This window comes from Pteronotus mesoamericanus, unplaced genomic scaffold, assembly GCF_021234165.1.
Source record: "Pteronotus mesoamericanus isolate MK-2021 breed Mesoamerican mustached bat unplaced genomic scaffold, CSHL_Meso_final contig_2, whole genome shotgun sequence".
Classification (NCBI taxonomy): Eukaryota; Metazoa; Chordata; class Mammalia; order Chiroptera; family Mormoopidae; genus Pteronotus; species Pteronotus mesoamericanus.
The window spans coordinates 2,808,160-2,821,974 of record NW_026555084.1 but is presented as its reverse complement, the minus strand read 5'-3'; the positions used below and the strand labels follow the sequence as shown (position 1 = coordinate 2,821,974).

At 53.0% G+C, this 13,815-nt stretch overlaps 1 protein-coding gene across 2 annotated transcripts in view; it reads right to left on the bottom strand.

Moving 5' to 3' along the window:
- Positions 1 to 13,815, bottom strand: part of SLIT3 (slit guidance ligand 3) — a 520,298-nt gene that overhangs the window by 96,784 nt on the left and 409,699 nt on the right. For both annotated transcript variants that reach the window (XM_054568067.1, XM_054568069.1), the window contains exons 7-8: positions 13,200 to 13,271; positions 7,471 to 7,634 (exon numbers count right to left, since the gene is read on the bottom strand). In XM_054568067.1, the coding sequence (XP_054424042.1) occupies positions 7,471 to 7,634; positions 13,200 to 13,271 (236 nt within the window). The remainder of the gene's footprint in view (positions 1 to 7,470; positions 7,635 to 13,199; positions 13,272 to 13,815) is intronic.

The following is a 13,815-nucleotide window of genomic DNA, read 5'->3' as shown; positions in this document are numbered from 1 at the left end:
GACCAAAGATTCTTATTTCCTTTGGCTTCACCTTCACACCACAGGTGCATGTGCGCACATACACACTTGAAAACATCCTCTTAGCTGAAGGTCTGAAAAAATATTCTTGCCTAGGGTAAAAAACGTCAAGCTCTCCAGTGTCATATTAGCAGATCCAATGGAGACCATGGAAAACACCAGAGAGATGTGACTTACATTAAATCCCCCAATGCATCACTCACTCCCTTAGGGACAGAGGGGGTGCTGGCTTTGTTCCAGACTGGGGAAGTCCTTATGTTTCTGAGAAAATGGCAAACCAGAGAAGCAGCCTGTCAGAGCCTCGGATCAGGAAGAAGAGCGTGTGGGCTCTGGAGTCCCACTGCCTGAATCTGAACTCTTGTCCTACCTTCTCATCCTTCCATCCCCGTGCCTCAGTTTCCCCCATGGGTAAAATGTGGGGGTGGGGGGGTAACAGAGCATGGTTTTATTTTGAAGGTAAAGGAAGCTAACGCACAAAGAAGGATGCATAGCACACAGAGCTGAGTGACATTTGTTGTTGTTAATGTTGTTGTTATTCCTATTGTTACTGCTAATGGTCTGTAAGTGTAGTACCTACCCCTGCTGAGCTTTTTGTCTACCATCTCAGTAAAGAAGGATTTGGGCGGCAGACTTCCAAAGTCCTTCCTGGACCCAAAGACTGTGTATTCCTGTCCTTCAGAAAAGTGGAAGTAGGAGTAAGACACCTGCCAGCACCTTTCCCTTCTCTTCCCCTCTCCCCTTAGCGGGTGGCGAAGAGGACCTACGGTGTGAAGAGCTCCCGTTCCCTCGGCCGCATCCCAGGTAGGTGGGACAGATGACTTCAGATGTCAGGGCCTTTGAAGTGCATGTGTTCTCCCCAAAGACAGCTGCCAGGCCCGGCCCTCCGCACCCAAGGCGTGTGTGCCTCACAGTGCCAGGGACGGTGGCCACCCCCCGGTCCTCCCTGTTGGGGCATGTCGGGGCTCCTCAGAGGGCGCAGTCCGAGCTCCTGCATGTCACCCACTTGGGCGGAGGGTACTGGATGGCTGTCCCTCTGATCTGCCAAACTAGTAGTTGGTTGGCGTGTTTCAGAAAAAAAAGGGCAGGGAGACATTATATTCAAGGGCTCATATGGGTAACAGAAAGTTCTGAATTTTTTTTTTTTAATTCAAAGGTGCTCCGTTGACTTCTATGCTGACGTTAGTGCTGTTTAAACTAGACCCAGGTCGCTGCCCTGGGTCCTCGGGAAGGAGGTGGCTCTTTCATGGGGCGGCGCTGACTCTGCCGGCAGCAGCCACTACATTTCAAGGGATGTTGTCAAGGCTTTTAAAAAAAGCTTCTGAAAAAGGTTCCCTAACAAGGTCACTAACAACACCTTTAATTACTCAGAGAGGTAATTATAGCCTCAGTGAGTATCCTGGCTGGCAGCTCCCCAGCCAGACATGCACACCCGGGAAGACGTTACTCTCTCCTGATGGAACGAAACACTCCAGGTTGAAGGTGGGGCTGAAAGATGGGCTCTTTTTTCCTGCACTTTCTCCTCTGAGCAGTGCCTGGGGGACCCAGCCCATTTCTGTTGGGGTTCTGAGTGCTGTGACGGCGGAAGTCCCTCCCCTTTGCTTTGAGTCTCTGAACAGACCGAGTCTAGAATGTAAATTCTACGAGGGCAGTGGCCTTTCCTGCCTCATTCCTGCTATATCCCCTTTGCCTAAAACAGGGCTCAGCACAAAACGCTGACTCGATAAACACACACTGGGGGAGTGAGAGCATGAATTCATTAGTGAAATTGGCCCAGAAGCTCTGCAGACATGGCGAGGAATACCCCCAAGGTATGGAGGTGAGAGATCCTTCTGGAAGGGTGCAGAGGGGAGGCCCCCTGACTTCTTAGTGCCCTGGGCTCTGGTCCACAGGATCAGCCACAGAGTGGGGTGATGGAGTGGCTGTGGGTAGATGGGACTCTCATGTCTGAACTCAAAGGCCGTCTACCACAGCTCTCAGTGGTGACCAAGGCCTGCCTACTCCCGGAGGGCTCGCTCTGCACCCAGCTCCACCGAGCTCACCTACACGGTCAGGCTACTCTAGGCACTCCACCAAACTGCTGGCAAATCCATCCTCCCGGCCTTCCCTGTCCACGCATGTTGAGGGTGGTGGGGGTGGGAAAGGGGCAATGGATTTCCAAGGGCACAAAGTGAGGAAACACCTACCTTCCTACCAGCAAGTTCTGTGACTACAAGCTGAGAAGCAGAGATGAATGGGAATGGAGTTTTTATATCAGGATAGGAAGAGTCTCTCCATATCTTCCATGGAAAGGAACAGAGGTGGGAAGGGACCTGCATGCATGCACGTGTTCCTGTTGTGTAACATGTTCTCACGGGGCCTGGGAACCCTCGGTGCCCTTGAGCAAGCCTGTCGACTGGAACCACCTCCCCCTCTCCCTTCATCAGAACCTAGTGATGGCCTCGCACCCAGAACCCCCACCATCTACTCTCTGTTAAACTCAGGAGGGTGCGTGGCTTTGTTCTTCGTGTCTCTGTTTTTAAATAAGCTCCCAAGCTCCGCTCTTGGAGCTCCTCCTGGGCACTAAGGCGGATGTTCTCTAAGGGGGCGGGAGGACTTTCTCACCCAGAACAGGAGATAGACGGGGATGCGGGCAAGTGCCTGAGAGCCCGCTGGGGCCCAGCCCACCTTTCCTCCTCCACTGCCGCCACTCTGGAATTTCAACCTGGAGCCAAAGCTACCTTCGTGCCAAACAAGGAGGAAAGGGAAGGTACTCAGCGACCGCGAGGGCAGACGTATGTCCCCAGCCAGAGCGCTCGTGGGGAAAGTGTCATGGTCACCATTGTGGAGAGGGCGCCAATTACCCCGCCTCTGTTGACCGCACAGCTCCCCTCTGGTTCTGAGACACAGGAAGGTGGGCAATGACCAGGGAGACGGCTCTGCCCACCCCCCCGCCACCTCTTTTCTCCTAATTGGCAAATGGGGGTGATAATCACGCTGAAAGCGAGAGGCTCTGGGAAGGGCTCCCAGAGGAGTGGAGCAAAGGTCACTGAACTTCAGACCTAGAAAGGGCCATGGACATAGTGGAGACACGAGATCCCTGAGAGGGAGTCTTCCTGCCCAAGGACGCCATAGTGGCCGAGCCAAAACTGATCATCATTCTCCTAGAAGCAGTTAATGGTTGTAGAATGTCTCCTACATGCCAGACAACAGCAAAAGTGCTGTGTATACATGATTTTGCTCCTCCTAAAACTCGTAATGTAGGTTCTATTATTAGGATTCCCATTATGCCGATGAGGAAACAAAAGAATACGAAGGTGAAGCAATCTGCCCAAGATGCTCTGCTTACCACCTCCTGTGCCAAGAAGACCCCCTCAAATGCCTCTCTTTATTGCCATGAAATTGAAGACCATCAGAGTCGCAAAGTCTCAGGGGGTGGGGAGAGGAGGCTCAGGGCCGAGACACGGACCGTGTGAGCTACAGTGAATGGTGGGGCACTCTCGTGCCGGAGCCGTGTTTCTTTCTGTCTTTAAAGAGAACGTCACCCAGTAGAGTGCACAGCATCAAAAAATCCAATGGCCTCGCGAGCATGTGGAAAGAAATTAATTCCAGCATTCAAATCAAGCTTCCCTGTTGGCCTCTGGCCTTTCAAAAGCCAACAACAGACTGTGATGACAATGGGACTTGAGCAATTATGATGAGAATATAAATGAACGTGATTTAAATACCAGAGGCGTGATAACTTTGGGAATGGCTATAAACCTAATAATCTCATTCTCGCAATGTCCAATTATGGTGTTTTAATTAAAACCTCCTAAGGAGATGGGCGGCCAGTCAGGCTTAGCTTAATTATCTTCATACTTAGTAACTGGTGCCCCCCGCCCCCCCAAAAAAAGACAAAAACCCAAGGAGGAAAGGTTCTCGTTTCCTGGGAGATACACCTATTTCATTTGTAATATTAAATGAGACTATGTTTGTTGAGAGACTACCAGGATCAAACACTGTCCTAGGCACCGGGCACTTTAAAAAAATGTAAGATGAGGCCCCTTATGACTAGATGACATGATTAATCTTCATGAAAAGACGTCTCGCACTCAAAGGCCACGGGCAGGTGAGTGTGAGATGGGAGGACAACCCGATGAGTTCAAAGATGTTCAAGGGAAGGATGTGATTGACTCAGGGGGTCACCTGTTTAATCCTCTCAATTTACAAAGCGTGACCGCTAAAAACTTTGTCAGATGAAAGTACCAGAAAATTGGCATGTGGAAGATAAATCCTAGAGTGTAAACACCCTGTCCCCCAAGCCGCCACCAAAGCCCTTTAGGTGAGGGCGGAAAAAACAAAACTAAGCCTTGCAACTCACATAACATGAGCCAAGTAACAGCCGAAGCAGAGACTGTTCCTTGGGCTACTGAACTTGGATCAAGCCCCAGTCTGGTTCAGGCACCGTGCAGTGGGGACCACAGGCCCTTCTAGTCCTGGAGCCCTAGCCTTCCTCTTGAATCACGGAAAGCTGACAGAGAAATCGTTTCGGCCTTAGCTGAGGGAAACCAAGCAGTCCCGTTGTAGATCACAGAAAAACGTTCATAGTAAGTAACTAAGACAGAGTGCTTCACCCTTGTGAAAAAGTCCCAGTTGTTTTCCCAGGGGAAAAAAAATAAATGTCTTTGACCAGAAGGGCACGGCTGACAGAGGAGGTAGATTTTGTCACCTCTGCCAGCTTTGTCACGTCTGCCAGCTGGGCTGGTGAGGGGCCCGGGGCCCAGGGCCCGGGCTTCTGGGGAGCAGCGCGGGCGGCAGACGGCCGCCTGCCTGTAAGCTGACGGGCGCGGGCAGGGAGCTGGGCCGGCCGGGCCTCGCGGGCCGGACAGGCCAGTCTTCCCCGCCTCTGCGGCGGCACGCCTGATGGGCCTTCTGATACCGTCTGAGGGCCCGCGGAGGCTTTCTGATGCGGCCTCGACAGGGGCCACTGGTGATGAAGCTACTCGCAGGGATGGCTTAATTGGCGCCCGGCGCCTTTCCTTCCTCCTGAGCCGATAACCTCTGCTTTGACAGAGATGTTCTTGCCTCCCTCCTTTTCTTGACTGCACTCGTCCTCCTGTGGGCTGTGGAGGGAGAAGCTGGAGCGAGGCGCTAAACAACAGCCACCAGGTCTGAACAAAACCGCCGCACCGGCTCCTCTCTGGGCTCTGCCCCGGGGCCGGGCCTGCGCCGGGGGGTGGGTGTGTGTGGGGTGGTCAGTAAGGGAAAACGGCCTTTCTCTTTGACCTCTGGGGGGTGCGCGGCCTGAGTTGTGCTTCACGCTGCTTCCTCTGGCACCCCCTTATCACAGCCTCAGAGATGACCTTTAATAATTAATTATTAAAGAGGCAGCACGTTTGGGAGAGGGTGGTCGTCCTGCACCCCACTAATAATGGCGGTGGTTCGTTTGTCACGGATGTGCAATACACCAGTTCCCCCAGACCATTAAATCCACTTTTGGCCTTGGCAGAAAGTACCCCTGCACAGCATTCTGTTTTTAACCTGTGACAGCTTGGGAAGCCTCTGAAGAGTCCCTCATGGATAGGGGCCCCCAATATGGCGCTCCCCTGAATTCACACTATAGTGAGAAGGCGGAGACCAACAGCATATTCATGTCTGGAGTCTGTGGGCGAAATTCTTATGTTCTCGAAAGACACCTGGCTTCGTACTAAGAAGCTACAGGGACCATTATGTGGACCTCGTTGCTATAAACAGGGGAGGCGATAAGGATGCGCCTATGTAACTATGAACCTGCCTGAGCGATCTGGCCATTTTGAAGGAGGGAGATTTGGGTGCTGGCATGTCCAGGACCCACGAGGCCAGCCTCATGCCCTGGGCTGTAGAGCCCGACTGCTGCTGGTTAAGCACCGTCTGGCCCCTCCTTTGACAGGAAGGTGCTTTCGTGACGAAGTGGTGGTCGTGCTCTGCGCAGCATCGAACTTGGCACCCACCTATAATGATGTGTTTTAACATTCTCTCCAATTAGTTTTTCTCATTAGCTCTTGGATGACTCCTGAACTCTATAATTATTTCTTTCACTGGCACTTACGCCGATATTGTATCCTTTGCCTAATAATTACTGTAATTACAGTCACTATATTTGAGTTGGGTGCTTGTGTGATAAACGGTTTTATTAAATGTGTTTGATGGGAAGTGATTTCTAAGTGGGCGTCTCTGGGAAATTATTGAGGTGCTGCGCTGAGACATGTTTGAATGTTTTTGGATAATAAAGAACTTGATGAAGTAGTAACATGACAGGAACAAGCAGCGGGGAATGAGGTGCAGTTGAATTCAAGGAAAATTCTTAATGTATTGCAAGTGCTGCCTAAGAGCAGAGGTGGACTGGCTGGTACCTCTAGTCACACCAGGTCCTGTAGCACATTCTGGCTCAGCAAACCTTCGGCACTGAAAACAGGGGACAGTTAAGGAAGGTGAGAAGTGCCGCCCCACCAGCGCTGAGCTCCTGCTGTTCGCTCCTTCCTGCCTGTGACCCCCAAGGCCAGCCTTCGGAGGCCACCTGCGACCCCCAAGGCCAGCCTTTGAAGACCGCTGGGCCCCAGTGCCAGGAAGGGGCTCCTGCAGACCAGCAATGCCTCTGTGGGGAAGTTCTCCTTTTCTTTTTCGGAGGAAATCAGGGGATTAGCTCTACTTCTTGGCCACCAGAAAAAGGAGAGTTGGTGGAACTGGAGGATGTCAACGACAAGCAAAAAACCAACAGGCCAGAATGTTGGTTACAACTCAGTTTAAAAGCTGCTCCACTCTCTGGGGAGATCTCAGCCTCTCCCCACGCCCTGAACCCAAAGACCTGCGCTGCCTGCTGTTAGGCCTGCGCGTAGCTCCGCGCGCTGTGCTCCATGGACACCCTGCTTCTATTGCACGTCAACTGTCCACAGGCCAAACGCTTATGTTTGCTCAGCACACTCTGTGGGCCCACCAGACTGCAAGAGTTAAGCCCCATGCATCAGCTCTTATCAAGTACTGCGTGCAACGCTAAGTGCTTTTAATCCTGCCACCCGTCCCTTGAGTTACATACTATTATTATTTCCATTTTGCAGACATGCTAGTAACATGCCAAAGTCACATACCAGAAAGGGGCAGAGTTAGGATTTCCAGCCACACAGGCTGACCCCGATGGCTCCCTTACCCTGTCTCCCAATTTCTATGAGCCATGGGATCACAGGAATATGTTTAGCAAATGCTGAAGAACCTGACCAGCGTGAGGTTCCCTAGCACAAATGGACAACGGGGCTTGCCAGAAAGCGACTCATGAGTTCTTCGAGCCTTCTCCTTAACCGGTAACAAACTGTCTGTCCGGGAAGCCCCCCAGGCACTCCAGAGGCCTGTAAGTGGCTGCACAGGCCGCAGCAGCCGAGGGGTCCCCACCACGCCCGGGGCTGGGGTGTGTGTTCAAGGCCAGGGGAACGTCGCGAAGCGCGCACGGGTCGTCAGCCTCACCTGGGCACACGTATTCCTTCTTCTGCACGTCCGCCACGTTGAAGCCCCTCAGGTGCACAGGTGCCATGCAGAGTGTGAACTGGCCAATTGTCCGTCGCTGTCGCAGCCAATCTGAGAGCCAGGCCAGGTGGCAGTCACAGTGCAGGTGGTTGGAGTGGAGGCGCCTGGGAGAGAAGGGATGGAGGGAAGCCACTGTCACAGGGCGAAGAGGGGAGCCTGCCACTGGCTGAGCAGAGCCGGCCAAACCCCTCCTCCCCTTTCTCCAGAGCGACAGTCCTCAGGAGCCCCGGGAGCATCTCCTTCTGCACCACTCAGTTACCGCGGGGGCCTCAACGCTAACGTTGCCAGGCCACGAATGACAGCTGCCTTCACACGCAGGCTCCACCCAACGGATGCCTCCAGGGTTCGGGGCAGTTCGTTACTTCTTAGTAGTAATTCCACTTTCCTTTCCCACTCAGGAAAGCCCCAGCACATAGGAGACGGGGTGACATTATCACAGCGACAGTCCTGATTCGAGTCAAACTTCAGTACCTGAGCCAGCATGCGTTACAGACGGCTTCCAACAGCGTCTCAGTCTCCATGCCCGGCTTCGGGGGCTTGGGGCTGAGATTGGAGGCGCGTTTACCCTTTCTTCTCTCCCTAAGTGTCCCTTTAATGAACCCTCTGCATGTACCCTGGGGAGCCCCGAAGCAGTCCCACGGGGTGCAGCAGGCAGGCTGAGCAAGGCATGAAGAGAAGGTGTATTTCTTTCCCAAGTTCAAGTCCACCTGGTACACCTGCTCTTCTGACAGGGTCCAGTATCTCTGGGAAGACTTTCTAACCAGTTCCAGAACTCTGGCTTTCTCCCTCTAGTAGCTGTGATTCCAAATCCATTTCTTGCCCTTGAGTGAGTAAGATTCCATAGAGTGATGGGCAGGTTCCACTTCTGAGAGGAATCCTGGCCGATTAAATGACTTGCGTTTCCTTTCTACTAACTGGGGGACAAACTACGGATATCCAGGGGCTTCTAAAGAGTCTTCCCCAGGGGTTTCCAACTTGCCCGTTCCCTACATGAGAAGTGGTGGTAGGAGAGCTTAAGTCATGTGAGGTTTCGGTAAGTCAGATCCTTACTTGGCTTTCTGGCGCAAATTTCAAACAGCCAGTTCTGGGGACATGCTAATCAGCCAGCACCATCTGGGGACTTTCAAGTACCCTGTGTTAAGCCTGTTAATACTGAGTGGCAGCGGAAAGTGGTGGCCCAGGCTACGTCCGTCCCTGACATGGAGAGAGCTGAGGGACTCTTGACCACTCTCCACTCAGTGTAAGTTAAACATCGCTTCATGCCGGCCAAGAGCGGCTAACTTGCGCTGCGTGTCGGCCAGCCTCCCTGCCCCGCGTGGCTGTGCCCTCTGGCAGGGCAGGTCCAGTGGGGGCCACGGCAGCCTCAGGGGGCCCCATATCCCATCCTGCCAGGTGGACCAAATGGACGCAGTTCCTGCATAAAATGTCATTTTTTTCTGATGAAAAAAAAATTTGAAAAGATTTTTACCATTTTGTTTTAAAATGACTGGTTTTGATGTTAGGAATTTCTTTTTGTACTCCAGAGCCAAGGTTTGAGGTCAAACACATTTTAATAGGCTCCTAGGCCCAGGATACACTGCCTACAGGGGCTCCAGGCAACTCTCCCCTTTGGGTTTCAACGTTCAGACGCCGCGGCCCATGCTGCTGAAGGAGCTCCAGAGAGAGGTGACAGGTGGGAAGGGGTTGGGGAGGCACAACCATAAGCCAGGGGAGGACCCCAGGTCTCAGGGGGAAAGCCAGTCCTCTGTTTATTCAACAAGGATGGCCCCTCTGTGCCCGGGGCAGGGAGAGGGCCTGCGGGTGAGCTCACAGCCGGTTCCTCTTTGCTAAAGAGCAGGTGGAGAAGAGGGGGTTCCTGGGAAATGGCAGTTTGCATGAAAATGACCCGTCTCCTGAGAGATGGGGGTTGCATGGCCAGACAAACACGCTGGGTAGAAAGGCTGCCCAGGAAAATGGCAACAGTGGGTGCGCCTGGGGATGGGGAGCAGCGGCCAGCCGGCGGCACGCGCAGGCCGAGGGCCGGAGCCCTCCCGTGTGCCCGGAGAAAGAGCCTTGGAAGCGGAGTTTGGCTTTCATTAGGGAAGGCAGTGCGGCGTGGACGCTGAGGAGACGGGGATTCGCCCTGCAGCAACGAGCGAAGGGTCAATGCGAACAAATTCCCGTCAGTTCCAGTCAAGGGGAGAGATCAATGGGAGAACAGAAATGAGGTGCAGGTAAGTCAGATCCTCACTGAGCAGATTCATTTCAGAGATAATAAAAGTGTCAGAGGTTCCCTGTTTGGAAGATTATATTAAGGCTGGTCCTTCTTCAGTTCCCGATGGCCAGCCCCAAGTCGCCTTGCTCCTTGCTACAAGTGCTCCCCGTTCCTCTGTCTTTGTAGGAATTTCTCCTCTCCCAAGGGGAACCACGGAAAAGAGGTGGCCAAAAATGATGTGAAAGGCACGTGAAGGCTCTTGTCAAAGCCTGGGGCAGCTGATGGCCTCAGTTTCCCCCTGCTGGAATTTCACCCACCGGGAATGCTGGGAGAGCCGAGTTGGGCAGTCTTTCACGTTGCCTTTCATATCATGTTTGGCAGATCAGATTGAGTAAAATCACCCCAACTACAAATGTTAAAAGAAAAATAATCACGTTCCTCATAAAACGCGAGCTGCTCACTGCCAGGAGTACTCCTAATGCTCTCGAATGAGATGGGAAACTATTTTAATTACTGTCAATAACTGGGGTGCGTCGAGATGGCAGTGGCGGGGGAGGGCGGCCTCCAGAGGTCCTTTGACCGCACGGAAGCTCTGGCCTCACCTTCCTCAGCTCATCTGCAGCCTGTTCGTTGGTTTTTTATTTCTGCTGAACAGGACGCGCTCAGGCTATGATGTCGCATTGTCCAAACACAACGTCGGCTCTGCGCTTTACAAGTGTGACTTTGGGTGGTGATTTACCTCTGGGCCTCAGTGTTATCATCTGTAAGATGGGGACATAAAGATGTCCCCTCCCATGGTTGCCATGAGGCTTGAAATGACTCATGGTAAGTGCTTAGCAGAAGGCCTGGCACAGCGCAAACCGCTGACGCAGTACTTGACGTCGTTGCCAGGAGGAGGCTGGCTACAGACTCCTCTCCGCAGCCCGCGCACAAGGCTGCCGTCTCTGATTCAGACGTCGAGGCATCGAGGCGGCCAGGTGCTTGCTGAATGTTGTCCTGCAGTCTTTTGCTGACAGAGACGCCATATTCTAGGTTGGCAAAACCACCTTCACAGAAAATAAGGTGAATGAATACAAATGCCAATTTGTAAAAGGCGCCTTTTAGCCACAGATGCGAAATTAAATTTCTAGCAAATCCTTTTAGAGAGAGTCGGTGTTCATTTTCTATAAAATGTGACTTTCTGAATTCAATATAAAAGCTTTCCTTTAGAAATCCCATTTATGACTTCCTTCCTCTCTCCTCTGCTCCCCACTTCTCCAGCACCAGCCGCCCCTCCCTTTAATTACAGTGAAGGGGGATTAGTCAGCTCAAGTCTCCAGGGAGTTCTGTACAGAGCCATCTCTGAAATTAAACTAAAGAGAAAATGGCACAAGGCAGGGAGCAAAGAGGACAGGCGAGACTGATCGATGGATCTGAACTCATCAGATGAGTGTCCAGGACCACAGGAAGAATGGCAACAGAAACAAGGAGAATAAATTCTCCTACTCTCTTCTCCTACCCTATACATCCAAACAAAGCCATCAGAGATCTAGACCTGGCCACGACCCCCCTGTGGACCTCGCCCAGCTTCTGTTATTGCTGTTCCTAAGCTGAAAAGAACAGGAGGAAAAGTAGAGGTCACGGAAGCGCAGCCCCAGGGGGCAGGCTGCTGATTTCTGCAGGGGAATGCCATAGTGCTTTCTATGCACCCACTCGCCTGGGGAGGCAGGCCCAGCGCCCGCAGGCCCGCAGCCCCGGACCATACCCTCCTCCCGCCCATCCATGGTTTGCTGGGGACTTTGACGAGGTCTTTGAAGACCCAATGGTTTCTCCCTGAAACTCCATCATGGCACCATCCCATTTTAAAAGCAGGGGAGAGATGGATTTTCTCGGCTGAATTATGCTATCATACCAGGGATCAAAGGAAGAATTGGGAAACAATGATGGAATCTGGACCCAGATTACTTTCCTTTTCCTTCCTAATAATGAGGCTCTGTTGTGTGCGCACCTCGACCAGACACACTGTAGTGCGTTTCCTTCTCCCAGCAGCTGTGAGGCAAGCATTTAACTCGCCGCCCTCGAAGGGGCCGCCGGCCAAGAGCAGTACACCTCGTGTTCCCACTTGGGCCTGCCGACTCCCTGTCTGCGTCCTCCCCAGGACGCTCCGTCTTGTTGCCTTGTCAACTGCTCCACGGGCCTCGGCTCCATCCCTGCCTGAGGTAAGGTCACGTTCTCACCAAGGCAGAGGCTCTGGACCTAGGGAGCCCGAGGTCTCCTGCAGGGCTGGGCCCCGCCCGTCAGCGATTCTGATTCCATGGGGCTGGGGTAGGGCCTGAAGTTTTGCTTGTCTGACAAGTTCCAGGCGCTGCTGCTGCTACTAGTCTAGGGACCCTGCTTTGGGAACCGCTTCTCTAGGGGTTTTCCAACCTCTGTGGATTTTGTGTAGCTTAGGGCCACGGAGAAGCTGGTTGCCTAGTACAGTCAGTCCAGATTTCCGGCTAAATAGTGATGATGATGATAAAACATTATAATTTACTGCCTTCTCCATGCCAGACACTTTATGTATCTAGTCTCATCTGATCCACACCCCGCCCCCATTTATAAGGAGAAAATAGAGGCCCCAGAGTGAATACAGGGCACGGCAGGAGTTCTAGCCCTTTGCCTTGGCCCTATGTGTGTTTGGCTGAAAGCTTGGAGGGGCTGGCTCTCCCCTGCAGCGGTGAGGCAACCGCCCCTGAGGCTCCACCCACAGGGAGAGCAGGAGCATGAACCTCCCCGGAAAGGCCGTCAGAGTCCAGCTGCGGGGAAGTTTACAGAAGGGTTCCTGGCTGCGTAGAGGGGAATGCCAGGGAACAGGGGCGCTAAGCCTGCTCTCGGCATGGGGTGTTCTGGGGAGACTGGCTTCCTGAGGACACACCCCGGAAGGCATGGGCCCACCCAAACGTGAGCAATAAAGAACCAAGTTACTGCGTTCCACTATGCAACATCACCCTGGATGCAGGTGAGCAGGGGAGTGTGGTGGGCAGGGGCTGGGAGGATGGGCTGAGACTCCCTCTCCTCCTTGGGTCCCAGAGAGGACAACTACGGTAATCACTGGCAAAAGGATAGAACTGCCAGGGGTCACATGATAACAGGAGCTAAGGAAATGGTGAGTCATTACGTCCCAGTTCTACAGGGTCTGTGAGAGCATAACACTAACAGACTTTCCCATCAGGATGGAATACACAAAGATTCCCACAGTGAACAGCATGAGCCTGTGTCCTGCAGAAGGGCGGGTCAGAACCATGGGCTGCACCCTGACCCTTCCCCCATCTGCCCTCACTCACCAAAACCCCCTTGGTCAATAGCAGAAGGAGGTGGCGTTTGGGTAAGAGACCCACCCGGCAAGTCAGAGCTGGGTAGGTTTCACACGCAGCTCGGACTGCTGCATTTTGGACTGCGTATGATGGGCAGCAGGTGGTGGGGGTGCGGGGAGGGAGCAAGAACCTTTACTCACAGAGTTCGAATCTTCGGCATGTGGTTGAAGCTGGTGACCAGGATGCGGCTGATGTTGTTGTTGTTGAGGGTGCTGTGGAGATAGAGGGAGAAGGAAAATGGTCAGCAGGGGAGTGGCCTGAGGGGCATCAAAATGCTCCCAGAAGTGGGGGAGGGATGGATGTGACTGCAAGAGAGACCACGGATCACCAAAAACGGGGCAGTCGGTGGGGCAGCTGGAAACAAGTGGACAGATCTCCCAGCGGTTGGGGAGTCCGAGATTCCCTTTTCCAGGCAGGTCCCTCCTCCCCTCTGCTGCCAGCTCTGTACTTACTGACCCAACTGGAGTAATAATACCGCTTCCTGAAATCCTACTATGTGCTGAGTGCTTCATTACAATAGCTCTAATTCTTATAGCTACAAAGCTGGTCTTGTATTACTGCCCTCATTTTAGAGAGGAGTTGAATATCCATGATTTTGCTTAGTAACACATGGCCCTACAAGGCAGACATTATCCTCATGCTATAGATGAGGTGGCTGAGCTACAGAGAGGTCAGATGACTTTCTCGGGGACCCCTTGCTGCTACGCTCTGGAGATGGGATTTGGACCCCGCGCTATCCTGCTCCAAGCTCCTTGC